Raw genomic sequence first — 16,120 nt, 5'->3', positions numbered from 1 at the left:
ATAATGAGAACTGTCCTGATACAAGCAACTAACATAGACAATCACCCACAAACAAACAGTGAAACCCAGGCTACCTAAGTATGATTCTCAATCAGAGACAACTAATGACACCTGCCTCTGATTGAGAACCATACTAGGCCGAAACATAGAAATCCCCAAATCATAGAAAAACAAACAGACTAAATGGCCCCACTGGACTGAGGGGCAGCTCCGGACTGAGGGGCTCCGGCGCCTCTGGACTGAGGGGCTGAAGTTCTGGCAGCGCCGGACAGGCGGGAGACTCCGGCAGCGCTGGAGAGGAGGAAGCGCTGGAGAGGGAGGCTCTGGCGGCGCTGAAGAGGAGGAAGGCTCTGGCGGCACTGGAGAGGAGGAAGGCTCTGGCGGCACTGGAGAGGAGGAAGGCTCTGGCGGCACTGGAGAGGAGGAAGGCTCTGGCGGCACTGGAGAGGATGAAGGCTCTGGCGGCACTGGAGAGGAGGAAGGCTCTGGCGGCGCTGAAGAGGAGGAAGGCTCTGGCGGCGCTGAAGAGGAGGAAGGCTCTGGCGGCACTGGAGAGGAGGAAGGCTCTGGCGGCGCTGGAGAGGGAGGCTCTGGCGGCACTGGAGAGGAGGAAGGCTCTGGCGGCGCTGGAGAGGGAGGCTCTGGCGGCACTGGAGAGGAGGAAGGCTCTGGCGGCGCTGGAGAGGGAGGTTCTGGCGGCACTGGAGAGGAGGAAGGCTCTGGCGGCGCTGGAGAGGAGGAAGGCTCTGGCGGCGCTGGAGAGGAGGAAGGCTCTGGCGGCGCTGGAGAGGAGGAAGGCTCTGGCGGCGCTGGAGAGACGAGGTGCACTGTAGGCATGGTGCGTGGTGCCGGCACTGGTGGTACTGGGCCGAGGACACGCACCTCAGGGCGAGTGCGAGGAGAAGAAACAGGAAGTACTGGGCTCTGGACACACACAGGATGCCTGGTGCGGGGAGCTTCCACCGGAGGGCTGGTGCGTGGAGGTGGCACTGGATAGACCGGCCCGAGAAGGCGTACTGGAGGTCTCGAGCACCGAACCTGCCCAACCTTACCTGGTTGAATGCTCGCCGTAGCCCGCCCAGTGAGGCAAGGTGGAATAGCCCGCACTGGGCTGTGCAGGCGAACCGGGGACACCATGCGTAAGGCTGGTGCCATGTATGCCGGCCCAAGGAGACGCACTGGAGACCAGATGCGTAGAGCCGGCTTCATGGCACCTGGCTCGATGCTCAACCTAGCCCGGCCGATACGAGGAGCTGGGATGTACCGCACCGGGCTATGCACCCGCACTGGGGACACCGTGCGCTCCACAGCATAACGCGGTGCCTGACCAGTATAATCCTACCTGCCTTGGCCACACTCCCCGTGTGCCCACCCCCCAATACATTTTTGGGGCTGCCTCTCGGGCTTCCTAACCAGCAGTGTTCCCTGGTATCGCCGGTTCCTCTCTCCGGCTGCCTCTGCTCTCCTAGCTGCCTCCACCTGCTCCCAAGGGAGGCGATCCTTTCCCGCCAGGATCTCCTCCCATGTGTAGCAACCCTTGCCGTCCAAAACGTCCTTCCATGTCCATTCCTCCTTCGTGCGTTGCTCCTGCTGCTGTTGCCTGTTACCACGCCGCTCTACTACTCTCACCACTTATACCAGTACAGAGGGAGGAGTGGTGAGATTTCTGTCAAATCATAACTGGAATTTCTATTCAAAGCAAGGTTTACAAAAGAAAAACATAAACTCAAATTGTACCTTTTGTAATGACCACCCAGAAACGGTGTTGCTTCTTTTTTGGCATTGTATTCATGTAAGGAAACTGTGGCAAGACATTAGTAGATTTATAATTGAACACATTTATGAAGATTTTAGAGATGTATTGCTTGGATTCCTTACCTATGATTAGAAATAAGCTGAAACAATTTTATGTAATTAATTTCATTATTCTTTTGGCCAAATTTCATATTCACAAATGTACATTTACAAACAAAACACCACATTTCCTTACCTTACAAAAATAAATTGAACTATATTTTAAGACAATTAAACACTCTACTAACAAAAAAATGCTGTTAAGAATTATTGTCCCATTCTGATCTTTATTTCCTTTGTTTTGTCATTATTTAGTATGGTCAGGGCGTGAGTTGGGTTGGGCAGTCTATGTTTGTTTTTCTATGATTTTGGGATCTCTATGTTTCGGCCTAGTATGGTTCTCAATCAGAGGCAGATATCATTAGTTGTCTCTGATTGAGAATCATACTTAGGTAGCCTGGGTTTCACTGTTTGTTTGTGGGTGATTGTCAGTTAAAAAAATCATAGAAAAACAAACATTATTGATTTTTACCGCTTTAAATGGCATTTTATAGATTTTATGTATTTATATGAAATCAAAACAAAAATTTGTATTCAAAACAAAGGTTGGAAAATTATGCAAGACATTTATAGAATAAACCATAATTAATTTATTTTATGTTTCTGTTACAATCAATTCATTAGTTTAGATTTTTACCATTTTAAATGGCTTTTGGCGACTGTCTGTTGACTGTCTGTTGACTGTCCGTTGGCTGTCTGTTGACTGTCCGAATGTGTGAATATAAAACCAACTTTACCTTGGTGATTTTAAAGTGATGTAACTGTGGGGACGCCGATGGTGTGGCATATGGGGGTTGTGCAGTGGTGAAAAGACAGGTGGAACTTGTCTTTTCGTGGACTTCAGGAAACAGCAGAGGGTGCACACCCTTATATACAGGTACAATGGGGGGACCGCAGTGGAGAAGGTGGAAAGCTTCAAGTTCCTTGGCATTCACACCACTGACAAACTGAAATGGACTACCCACAAAGACAGTGATGTGAAGAAGGCACAACAGAGCCTCTTCAACCTCAGGAGGCTAAATAATTTTGGCCTGTCACCTAAAACCCTCACAAACCTTTAAAGATGCACAATTGAAAGCATCCTGTCGGGCTGTATCACCACCTGGTACGGCAACTGCAGCACCCTATGTCACAAGGAGGCCAAAAAGATCATCACCGACATCAACCACCTGAGCCACTGCCTGTTCCCCCCGCTATCATCCAGAATGCGAGGTCAGTACAGGTGCATCAAAGATGGGACTGAGAGAGTGAAAAACAGCTTCTATCTCAAGGCCATCAGACTGTTAAACAGCCATCACTAGTACATTAGAGGCTGCTGCCAGTATGCATAGACTAGAAATCACTGGGCAGTTCAAGGAATGGAACACCAGTCACTTTAATAATGTTTACATATCTGCCATTACTCATCTCCAATGTACAGTTGTGGCCAAAAGTTTTTAAGTCATTTAGCAGACGCTCTTATCCAGAGCGACTTACAAATTGGTGCATTCACCTTATGACATCGAGTGGAACAGCCACTTTACAATAGTGCATCTAAATCTTTTAAGGGGGGGGGGGTGAGAAGGATTACTTTATCCTATCCTAGGTATTCCTTAAAGAGGTGGGGTTTCAGGTGTCTCCGGAAGGTGGTGATTGACTCCGCTGTCCTGGCGTCGTGAGGGAGTTTGTTCCACCATTGGGGGGCCAGAGCAGCTTACAGTTTTGACTGGGCTGAGTGGGAACTGTACTTCCTCAGTGGTAGGGAGGCGAGCAGGCCAGAGGTGGATGAACGCAGTGCCCTATTACTGCACTGTCAGAGCTAGAAGCACAAGCATTTCGCTACACCCGCAATAACATCTGCTAATCACGTGTATGTGACCAGTACAATTTGATTTGATTTGGGTATGACGCTACAAGCCTGGCACACCTGTATTTGGGGAGTTTCTCCCATTCTTCTCTGCAGATCCTCTCGAGCTCTGTCAAGTTGGATGGGGAGCATCGCTGCACAGCTATTTTCAGGTCTTTCTAGAGATGTTCGATCAGGCTCTGGCTGGGCCACTCAAGGACTTTCAGAGACTTGTCCCGATGCCACTCCTGCATTGTCTTAGCTGTATAATTGGGGTTGTTGTCCTGTTGGAGGGTGAACCTTTCATCAAGAAGCTCTCCGTACTTGGCTCTGTTCATCTTTCCCTCGATCCTGACTAGTGTCCCAGTACCTGCCACTGAAGAGTGGCTTCCATCTGGCCACTACCATAAAGGCTTGATTGGTGGAGTGTTGTAGAGATGGTTGTCCTTCTGGAAGGTTCTCCACAGAGGAAATCTGGAGCTCTGTCAGAGTGATCATCGGGTTCTTGGTCACCTCCCTGACCGACCAAGGCCCTTCTCCCCCGATTGCTCAGCTCTAGGAATTGTCTTGGTGGTTCCAAACTTCTTCCAGGTAAGAATGATGGAGGCCACTGTGTTCTTGGGGACCTTCAATGCTGCAGACATTTTTTGGCACCCTTCCCCAGATCTGTGCCTTGTCACAATCCTGTCTCGGAGCTCTACGGACAATTCCTTCTACCTCATGGCTTGGTTTTTGCTCTGACATGCACTGCCAACTGTGGGACCTTTATATAGACAGGTGTGTGCCTTTCCAAATCATGTCTAATCAATTGAATTTACCACAGGTGGACTCCAATCAAGTTGTAGAAACATCTCAAGGATGATCAATGGAAACAGGATGCACCTGAGCTCAGTTTCGAGTATCATAGCAGTGTCTGAATAGTTATGTAAATAAGTTATTTCTGTTTTTTAAATTTTAAATACATTTGCCAAATTTCTAAAAACGTGTTTTTGCTTTTGTCATTATGGTGTCTTGTGTGTAGATTGATGAAAATAAATAATGTAATTTAGAATAAGGCTGCAATGGTAACAAAATGTGAAAAAAGAGAAGGGTTCTGAATACTTTCCGAATGTACTGTATGTCAGTCAAAGACACTCATATTGTAACACAATTTGGTACACATGTTGCTAACACTGTCAAGACTCAACATATGCGAGAACAATCATGTTTATCTCTTGGTCTGTATGAAATTTGTCACACATGCTCAGGGATATGAGTCTAGCTAACCCACACGATATCTCAAACACCACTGGACTGACTTTTACAAAACTCGGGTGAATGATGCGTCTTGCCATAGACATCCGGTATGTACATCATTCGTGGGGGACAACATATTTACTGTTTCCTTGTTTTGGATTGAAAAGGTCTAGGTAGACTAGCAACCTGAAGCTTGAATATATACCAAATTTGATCACATTCACATTTTTCCTTAACACAAAAAAATGGGCCTATTTTAGGCTTTAAATACCTAGTGTAGGCTATACATATTTCAACGCTACCACTTTGTTTCCCCTGGCCATAGGGGATCCGAGCGTATAGGCTTCTCTGGGCTATCTGCAGCTGTGGTTGTTATCGGTTGATCATATTGAAGCACAGATTAATTGTGCATGATTAGATAAATCCTGTGGCAAATCAGTCTAAACAACAGTACTTTTTTCTGCTTTTCAACGCTTTTGTGTCAAAAGTGCTGGGGAAAATGTCAGCTAGCCGTACGTTTGCCAGCAGCCCTGCTGTGCTGATCTCTGCAATAAGAATATATGGAAATCGGCACGCACCGCTACAAATTAAGAAACTTATCCTATATGTAAGCTCTATCTCTATCTAAATGTTTAGATAGTACTGACATTAAAAATGATTGTTATGTATTATTATTACTACATATCATCATTAATGATATTCATTCAACTGAGTTAGTTTCCCTGTGTGTTTATTTGTGTAATAAATAACTAGTCCCTGAGTCGGAGTACTATGTCAGGCCTTACCTAAAAACAGACTGTTAGAATTACAGTCTGACTGAAGCAGGAGTCTTTACAAGTCAGAATGTTGAATATAATTACATTTTAACCGACTCTACCAGTTGTACATGCTGTTGGTCCTTTTGGCGGTAGCAGGTGGAGATGAGTAAACAAGATTTTCCAGTGGATACCCTTGTTCGCCCAACTTTTTACAGCACCAGTAGGTTCTGTAGCATCGCTTATTTTCCATCTCTTGCAATACGTAAATAATAACCGAATGTAACCAAACATAGTCAACCGAAACACACCCACTGGCAATCAGCTGGAAGTGTTTGGAGCCATATTGTGCAAGTGTTTGTCACATGTGGATTGCATCAGTATTGAAAATAAAAACCGGAAATACAAACTGATATGCAAACCAGTGTACTGAAGGTTAGGTTGATAACGCTTCCCTGTAGATATTTTGTATCTGATTAACTCAGACATAGGGACAAAATCTGTGGACAACAGGTGAAGTAAGTTGAAAGAACATTTGTTCAACATTCTAACTTGTTCAAAAATGCTGAACCCACATGTTAGACGAGAGAGTGAGTATTTCACTCTTCGATTCTAAAAGGCTACATCAGGCACACTTCTCTCTAAAATAGGTCCACTTCTCAGTAAGTAAGGAATGTGGAAAGAGCCTCCCTTGCAGAAGGAAGATGGCGGAGAGGTGGTGGGGTGTTGGACGAAGGCCGCTGTGGGGAAGATGGCGAAAAAGGAAATAAGCAAGAAAGTGGAGTATATTCTGACTAAATGAGTGGGGGATTACACAGGCCTTCTGAAATATCTGGTGAAGGAGAAGATGATGAACAAGAAAAAAAGGAGAGACAGAATATTTTTTGAGTGAGTATGGAATGGAGGATTGCACAGAATTTTTCGAAGAGCTTGGGGAGGAATTGGGACAGGATGAGAGTGAGGATACATTTAAATGTAGTTGCAGGTGCAGTGATGACTGCCGAGAAGAAGTTGAGTGTAGAGGGAAGTAGCGTGGTGAAGAAAGTCGGCGTCAAGTGCAAAAACAGGGATATGTGCTCCAGTAGTTCAGAGATGGAACTTGTTGAGTGTGATTGCCGAGTTTGGGCCTAGTCCCAAGGAAGATCAGGATGATTTTGGCCCAGTGGGAGTGAGATTTGTAGAGATAATGGATCCTTGCTGTTTGGTTGATTCATATGTGGTGTCAAGTTGGGTGGAGGAGAGGTTGGGGACTGTTGGTCCTTCTGTAGCTCAGTTGGTAGAGCGTGGCGCTTGTAACGCCAGGGTAGTGGGTTCGATTCCCGGGACCACCCATACGTAGAATGTATGCACACATGACTGTAAGTCGCTTTGGATAAAAGCGTCTACTAAATGGCATATTATTTTTATTTTATTATTATTATTATTTGTTGAGTTGGTGAAGGTAACTCGGAGTGCACTTGTGATGATTTATTGTGTTTCCAAATGCTCAGAGGAGAGGGCGCTCCAGATTACGAGATTAGGGATAATAATTGTGACATGCTTTGCTCTCCGGAGCAGGGTGCCGTTGAAAGGAATGATAACAGGGGTGGCATTAATAAGTGCTGAGGAAGAGCAATTGAAATGGAAGATTGCCGGTGTCTATGACACCCGCAACTTGATAAGACGTAGATCCGGTAGGGAAATTGAGAAGACATTATCTGTCATGCTGAGTTTTGATGCAGAATCATTACTAGATAAGGTCAAGGCAGGAAGTGTCAGTTATCCCGTGAGAGTTATGCTGCGATGAAAATATTACGTTGTTTTAGGTGTCAGGGTTATGGGCATATTACAGCAGTGTGTAGGAGGGAGATGTTAGTTGTACTGCAGAAATGTATCTTAATTCACAGAAAATAGAGAGAAGAGAAGTACTTGGGATTGTGAGAATTTACTGCAGAACAGCTGCAGTAGGTGTTGAGTGGTAGTGATATCCTCTCAGACCTGGTCTGGAGTAGGTCCACATTCCTTACTTACTGAGAAGTGGACCTATTTTAGAGAGAAGTGTGCCTGATGTAGCCTTTTAGAATCCAAGAGTGAAATACTCACTCTCTCGTCTAACATGTGGGTTCAGCAGAAGAGAAGTACTTGGGATTGTGAGAATTTACTGCAGAACAGCTGCAGTAGGTGTTGAGTGGTAGTGATATCCTCTCAGACCTGGTCTGGAGTAGATCTAGGTGGGGTTAAATAGTGGATGGGTGGTGTTTTTTTATTTTTAGATGGGGCTAATATGTGGTTGGGTAATTTTCCTTATCCTTTTCCTAATTTTGTGTCTGAGATTATAATGTAGGTATGCCGTGAAAGGCCTCACACACCAGTACAGTAGGTGGCGGTGTATGCACCTAAATGTTGGATGCGATCTGCCAACCAAATCCCAAAGAAGAAGTAATAAGTAAATTAGCAGGGGACAAGGGGAGTGAGAACATCACTGGTTTGGCTCAGAGGAGGTTTTGTTCTTGAATGACCGCGTGTGTTTGCAGTGTAAACAGCACGTTAGCGAGAAATGTCATTTAATGTTCGTTATATTGGGAATCTATATATCTACCAAGATGAAATAAATTAGTGCAACGTTTGGATTAAGCACTTGTTCAACATGGTGAGTTCTGGTTAAACAATACGCGAATTTGTAGCCAGCTAACGACTTTCCAGACCGCGGCAGGGTTCGACTCATGCCACCAGGTTTACATCCTTGCTTTCACCAGACAACTTTGTCGACACAACTGGAAGCTAGACTACAAACGTCTCTAAAATCGCCAACAATTTGAATGTCGTGACATTTGCTGATAAGGAAAAGAAGTAGCTAGCTAACTATTCAAGTTGGCGTCATATCTAGCTAGTTAAGTTAGTTACATTTAAAATGTTCCTGTTTGTTGTGCATCTAGCTGAAGCTAACGGTGCGTTAGCCAGGTAACTAGCTACAATTTGCGCTGCTAGTTGCTAACTACCTAACCAGCCACTTGACGAATCACTTGATGATTTGCAGATTTAAAACAACATTTAGACAGTCACGCACACCAACATATGGAATATTAGCGATATTGGAGGTCTTTTGTTGGTGAAATGGGGCCTGACACTGCTAGGCCAACTAGATATGGCCTATGTCACTGTAAACGGTGTTGGTAGTACAGTAGACGGCCTAGTAATGTTATTACTAAATGCTCGTAGTAACGGTAACTTGGTTACAACTTTCGCATGTGTCAACATAAAATTTTTCTCAAGCTTTTTCTACTAGTTATATAAGATTTCAAGTTGGCATATTCACTTTAACAGCAGTTACGTTACGGTACCAAAAACTACCTTAAAATAAAAAGGCATACTTACTGTAATTTAGCTAGCTATATCAAGCCCTGTTTACTGTACTTTAGCCAGCTAACTAAATGTACAGTAATTAGGCCTTGTTCTAACTAGCTAAAATACAGGAAGTAGGCCTTTTATTATTTGACGGTAGTTTTTGGGACCGTAACTGCTGTTAAAGTTAATATTTGTACCTGACACCTCCAATTGTTTAGAGTTTTGGGCCAAGTAACCGAAAGGTTGCAAGATTGACTCCCTGAGCTAACAAGGTACAAATCTATCGATCTGCCCCGGATCAGGGCAGTTAAACCACTGTTCCTAGGCCGTCATTGTAAAATAAGAATTTGTTCTTAACTGGCTTGCCTAGTTAAATAAAAAATAGTCTCAAACTGTGGTTTCAAACCATGGTGTTTGAGACAAAGTAAGCTTGAAGTGCCTGTCTTCTGCCAGTTTTCTCACCTCCCGGCCAGGGTTTCACACCCAACTCAATGGGATTGTTTATGTTGGATAAGGCTTCCTGGGGTACTTGTTTCTTGAATGGGAACTTGTGACCTTGCTGTACTATCCACTTAACTATTGTGACTGCTCAGCCAAATCCCAGTGTCATAAACATTTACCAGTTTGTAGCACCAAATACATTTCTACAGATTTGATTTAGGTGGCCAATGCTGCTCATTGATAAAGTGGATGTGTGTAAGCAGAACCAACGAGTTCATTGTCCTCAAAGCAGTACATTCTTGCATGTTGGATGTCAAATGATCACAAGGTCTAGCAACACTCTCATCTTGTCCCTTGTAGATGAGCATGTGCCGTTGGTGCACGTCTTTGGGTGACGATGTTGCAAAACTGCTCCAGAGGTACTGGGATCTGTCTTGGTTAGCAGAGGATGAGGAGGCAGTCAACGAGAAGGTGGCACTCAACGATGACCTCGACAAGTGCCTGGAGTGTGTGGTAGCGTACCATCGGGCGAAGGAGGAGTTACCTGGACTGCACCGGGTAAGGATGAACCAAACAGTGGTTGCTCAACTGAAAGTTTTGTTATACTGCGTGACTTCAAAGTAATTTGTGGTTTAGTACGGTACTCTGCATCACTACTTCATTGCTCCAGAGCAGCGCAAGGGGGAGTTAGAGCACTGATTATGATTTTGGGTCCCAAGGTGCTACTTTGTCAACCTGACAGTGAATTGGCGACATAAACCAAATAGAAACTGATAATGGTGCGTGTCTTCAAAAATTGAATTTCAATAAACTGAATGAGGATGAAGGTGATTGAATTTAGAACAATACTGTAAGAATTGCTAATCCTCTGTCCTGCAGCTCACACCCAGATAAATACACAGATTTTTTTTCAAATAAAATTTTATTAGTCACATGTGCCAAATATGGCAGGTGTAAGACCTTATAGTGAAATGCTTACATACAATCCCCTAACCAACAGTGTGGTTTAAAAATATATGGATAAAAATGAGAGAAGTGATTAGAGCAGCAGTAAAAAAAAATATTATTTGCACACATACATACAGGGGGGTGCCGGTTAGTTGAGGTAGTATGTACATGTAGGTAGAGTTATTAAAGTGACTATGCATAGATGGCAACAGAGATTGGCAGTGGTGAAGGGAGGGGGTGGCAATGCAAATAGTCTGGTTTGCCATTTGACAAGATGTTCAGGAGTCTTATGGCTTGAGGGTAGAAGCTGTTTAGAAGCCTCTTGGACCTAGACTCGGTGCTCTGGTACCGCTTGCCGTGTGGTTTATGGTTAGGTACATTCGTGCAATGTTTGCTTTTGTTAACTCATCCCCCGTTTGGCGAAGTAGGCTGTGATTCGATGATAAATTAACAGGCACAGCATTGAATATATGCAACGCAGGACAAGCTAGTTAACTACACATGGTTGATTTTACTAGGTTATGTGAAGATTGATTGTTTTTTATAAGATAAGTTTAATGCTAGCTAGCAACTTACCGTGGCACCTTACTGTACTCACGTAACAGGTGGTCAGCCTGCCACGCAGTGCTCGTGGAACGCAATGTAAACGGCCAAACTGTTACAGACTTATATCCATCCTGCCCTGCCTATCTAAGGTCTTCGAAAGCTAAGTCAACAAACAGGTCACTGACCATCTCGAATCCCACCGTACCTTCTCTGCTGTGCAATCTGGTGTCCGAGCCGGTCACGGGTGCACCTCAGCCACGCTCAAGGTACTAAACGATATCATAACCGCCATCGATAAAAGACAGTACTGTGCAGCAGTCTTCATCGACCTGGCCAAGGCTTTCGACTCTGTCAATCACCATATTCTTATCGGCAGACTCAGTAGCCTCTGTTTTTCTGATGACTGCCTTGCCTGGTTCACCAACTACTTTGCAGACAGAGTTCAGTGTGTCAAATCGGAGGGCATGCTGTCCGATCCTCTGGCTGTCTCTATGGGAGTGCCACAGGGTTAAATTCTCGGGCTGACTCTTTTCTCTGTATATATCAATGGTGTTGCTCTTGCTGCGGGCGATTCCCTGATCCACCTCTACGCAGACGACACCATTCTGTATTCTTCTGGCCCTTCCTTGGACACTGTGCTATCTAACCTCCAAACGAGCTTCAATGCCATACAACACTCCTTCCGTGGCCTCCAACTGCTCTTAAATACTAGTAAAACCAAATGCATGCTTTTCAAACGCTGCCTGCACCCGCACGCCCGACTAGCATCACCACCCTGGATGGTTCGGACCTAGAATATGTGGACATCTATAGGTACCTAGGTGTCTGGCTAGACTGTAAACTCTCCTTCCAGACTCATATCAAACATCTCCAATCCAAAATCAAATCTAGAGTCTGCTTTCTATTCCGCAACAAAGCCTCCTTCACTCACGCCGCCAAATTTACCCTAGTAAAACTGACTATCCTACCGATCCTCGACTTCGGCGATGTCATCTACAAAATAGCTTCCAATACTCTACTCAGCAAACTGGATGCAGTTTATCACAGTGCCATCCATTTTGTTACTAAAGCACCTTATACCACCCACCACTGCGACCTGTATGCTCTAGTCGGCTGGCCCTCGCTACATATTCGTCGCCAGACCTACTGGCTCCAGGTCATCTACAAGTCCATGCTAGGTAAAGCTCCGCCTTACCTCAATACCTCACTGGTCACGATGGCAACACCCACCCGTAGCACGCGCTCCAGCAGGTGTATCTCACTGATTATCCCTAAAGCCAACACCTCATTTGGCCACCTTTCGTTCCAGTTCTCTGCTGCCTGTGACTGGAACGAATTGCAAAAATCGCTGAAGTTGGATACTTTTCTCTCCCTCACCAACTTCAAACATCTGCTATCTGAGTAGCTAACCGATCGCTGCAACTGTACATAGTCTATCGGTAAATAGCCCACCCAATTTTACCTACCTCATCCCCATACTGTTTATATTTATTTACTTTTCTGCTCTTTTGCACACCAATATCTATACCTGTACATGACCATCTGATCATTTAACACTCCAGTGTTAATCTGCTAAATTGTAATTATTCTCCTACCTCCTCATGCCTTTTGCACACTATGTATATAGACTTTTTCTTTTTTTTCTACTGTGTTACTGACTTGTTAATTGTTTACTCCATGTGTAACTCTGTTGTCTGTTCACACTGCTATGCTTTATCTTGGCCAGGTCGCAGTTGCAAATGAGAACTTGTTCTCAACTAGCCTACCTGGTTAAATAAAGGTGGAATAAAAAAATCTAAATAATCGGCTTCCAAAAATGCTGATTAATTGGTCAACCTCAAGTATGTACAGTTGAAGTCGGAAGTTTACATACACTTAGGTTGGAGTCATTAAAACTAGTTTTTCAACCACTCCACAAATGTCTTGTTAACAAACGATAGTTTTTGCTAGTCGGTTAGGACATCTACTTTGTGCATGATACAAGTCAGTTTTCCAACAATTGTTTAGACCTATTATTTCACTTAATTCACTGTATGACAATTCCAGAGGGTCAGAATTTTACCTCCGCTAAGTTGACTGTGCCTTTAAACAACTTGGATAATTCCAGAAAATGACATCATGGCTTTAGAAACTTCTGATAGGCAAATTGACCTAATTTGAGTCAATTGGAGGTGTACCTATGGATGTATTTCAAGGCCTACCTACAAACTCAGTGCCTCTTTGCTTGACATCATTGGATAATCAAAAGAAATCAGCTAAGACCTTAGAATAACAATTGTAGACCTCCAGAAGTCTGGTTCATCCTTCGTAGCAATTTCCAAAAGCCTGAAGGTACCACGTTCATCTGTACAAACAATAGGACGCAAGTATAAACACCATGGGACCATACAGCAGTCATACCGCTCAGGAAGGAAACGCGTTCTGTTTCCTAGAGATGAACGTACTTTGGTGTGGAAAGTGCAAATCAATCCCAGAACAACAGCAAAGGACCTTGTGAAGATACTTTTGTACCCGTTTCCACCAGCATCTATATCCACAGTAAAACAAGTCCTTTATCGACATAACCTGAAATGCCGCTCAGCAAGGAAGAAGCCACTGCTCCAAAACCGCCATAAAAATGCCAGACTACGGTTTGCAACTACATGGGGACAAAGATCTGACTTTTTGGAGAAATGTCCTCTGGTCTGATGAAAGAAGAATAGAACTGTTTGGCCATAATGACCATTGTTATGTTTGGAGGAAAAAGGGGAGGCTTGCAAGCCAAAGATCAGATCAAATCAAATGTATTTATATAGCCCTTCGTACATCAGCTGATATCTCAAAGTGCTGTACAGAAACCCAGCCTAAAACCCCAAACAGCAAGCAATGCAGGTGTAAAAGCACGGTGGCTAGGAAAAACTCCCTAGAAAGGCCAAAACCTAGGAAGAAACCTAGAGAGGAACCAGGCTATGTGGGGTGGCCAGTCCTCTTCTGGCTGTGCCGGGTGGAGATTATAACAGAACATGGCCAAGATGTTCAAATGTTCATAAATAACCAGCATGGTTGAATAATAATAAGGCAGAACAGTTGAAACTGGAGAACACCATCCCAACTGTGAAGCACAGGGGTGGCAGCATCATGCTGTGGATGTGCTTTGCTGCTGGAGGGACTGCTGCACTTCACAAAATGGATGGCATCATGAGGAGAAATTATGTGGATACATTGAAGCAACATCTCAAGACATCAGTCAGGCAGCCAAGTTAAAGCTTGGTCGCAAATGGGTCTTCCAAATGGACAAGCATACTTTCAAAGTTGTGGCAAAATGGCTTAAGGACAACAAAGTCGAGGTATTGGAGTGGCCATCACAAAGCACTGACCTCAAACCTATAGAAAATTTGTGGGCAGAACTGAAAAAGCTTGTGCAAGCAAGGAGGCCTATAAACCTCACTCAGTTATTTCAGCTCTGTCAGGAGGAATGGGCAAAAATTCACCCAACTTATTGTGGGAAGGCTACCAAAAATGTTTGACCCAACTTAAACAATTTAAAGGCAATGTTACCAAATACTAATTGAGTGTATGTAAACTTTTGACCCGATGGGAATGTGAGGAAAGAAATAAAAGCTGAAATAAATAATTCTCTATTCTGACATTTTCACAATCTTAAAATAAAGTGATGATCCTAACTGACCTACGACAGGGAATTTTGACTCAGATTAAATGTCAGGAAACTGAGTTTAAAATATATTTGACTAAGGTGTATGAACACTTTAGACTTCTGTACGTACTGTCACTGTGAGGACGATGTCATCGATGCACTTATTGATGAAGCCAATGACAGATGTAGTGTACTCCTCAATGCCATTGGGGGAATCCCGGGAAAATATTCCAGTCTGTGATAGCAAAACAGTCCTGTCGTTTAGCATCTGATTCATCTCACTTTTTATTTTTATCTAGTCACTGTTGCTTCCTGCTTTAATTTTTGCTTGTAAGCAGGAATCAGGAGGATGGAATTATGGTCAGATTTGCCAAATGGAGGCTAAGGGAGAGCTTTGTATGCATCTGTGTGTGGAGTAAAGATGGTCCAGAGTTCTTTTCCCCCTGGTTGCACATTTTAACTTGTTGATAGAAATGAGGTAAAAAATATTTAAGTTTCCCTGCATTAACCTCTTGAAGCTAGGGGGCACTGTTTTTATGTTTGGAAAAGTAACGTTCCCAAAGTAAACGGCCTATTTCTCAGGACCAGGTGCTAGAATATGCATATAATTGACACATTAGGATAGTAAACACTCTAAAGTTTCCAAAACTGTCAAAATGCCGTCTGAGTTAAACAGAACTGATATTGCACCTAAACCGGAGGAAAATCCAATCAGGAAGTGCCCCTGTTTTTGAAACTTCTGTTCTTAATCATCCCTATTCCCCATTTTAAAGGGATATCAACCAGATTCCTTTTTCTATGGCTTCCCTAAGGTGTCAAAAGCCTTTAGACATAGTTTCAGGCTTTTATTTTGAAGAATGAGCGTGAACGACCACATTGCGTAAGTGGATAGGTGGGGGCTCTCGGAGTGTTGTGCGCAAAAGAGAAAGGTGGCTATTGTTACTCCCGGTCCTAGTGAAAAGCCAACTGTCCCGGTTGATATATTATCGAATAGATATTTGAAAAACACCCTGAGGATTGATTATGAAAACCGTTTGACATTTTTCTGTGGACATTATGGATATAATTTGGAATTTTTGTCTGCGTTGTCGTGACCGCTCTTTCCGGTGGATTCCTGGGCATAACGCACCAAACTAACAGATATTTGGATATAAAAAATATCTTTATGGAACAAAAGGAACATTTGTTGTCTAACTGGGAGTCTCGTGAGTGAAAACATCTGAAGATCATCAAAGGTAAACTATTAATTTGATTGCTTTTCTGATTTTTGTGACCAAGTTACCTGATGCTAAGTGTACTTATTGTTTTGTCGAGCGACCGATAGACTTACACAAACGCTTGTATTGCGTTTGCTGTAAAGCATCATTTCAATCTGAGACGACAGGTGGATTAACAAAAGGCTAAGCTGTGTTTTGCAATATTGCACTTGTGATTTCATGAATATGAATATTTTCTAGTAATATTATTTGACTGTGGTGCTATGCTAATCAGCGTTGCTGATGACAATTATACCGGATCCGGGATGGGTGGTTCAGTGGTTAAAGTCCTTGGCTACTA

The 16,120-nt window shown here is 43.7% G+C and overlaps 1 protein-coding gene across 1 annotated transcript in view; it reads left to right on the top strand.

Annotated features, from left to right (window-relative positions):
• Positions 1-8,114: 8,114 nt before the first annotated feature.
• The window catches only part of setx (senataxin), a 64,641-nt gene continuing 56,635 nt past the window's right edge, over positions 8,115-16,120 (top strand). The window contains exons 1-2 of the mRNA XM_052525387.1: positions 8,115-8,299; positions 9,796-9,993. Coding sequence (XP_052381347.1) covers positions 8,297-8,299; positions 9,796-9,993 — 201 coding nt within the window. The 5' untranslated portion in view covers positions 8,115-8,296. The remainder of the gene's footprint in view (positions 8,300-9,795; positions 9,994-16,120) is intronic.

This window comes from Oncorhynchus keta, chromosome 9, assembly GCF_023373465.1.
Source record: "Oncorhynchus keta strain PuntledgeMale-10-30-2019 chromosome 9, Oket_V2, whole genome shotgun sequence".
Lineage (NCBI taxonomy): Eukaryota > Metazoa > Chordata > Actinopteri > Salmoniformes > Salmonidae > Oncorhynchus > Oncorhynchus keta.
This window is presented reverse-complemented; position numbering and strand designations above follow the sequence as displayed.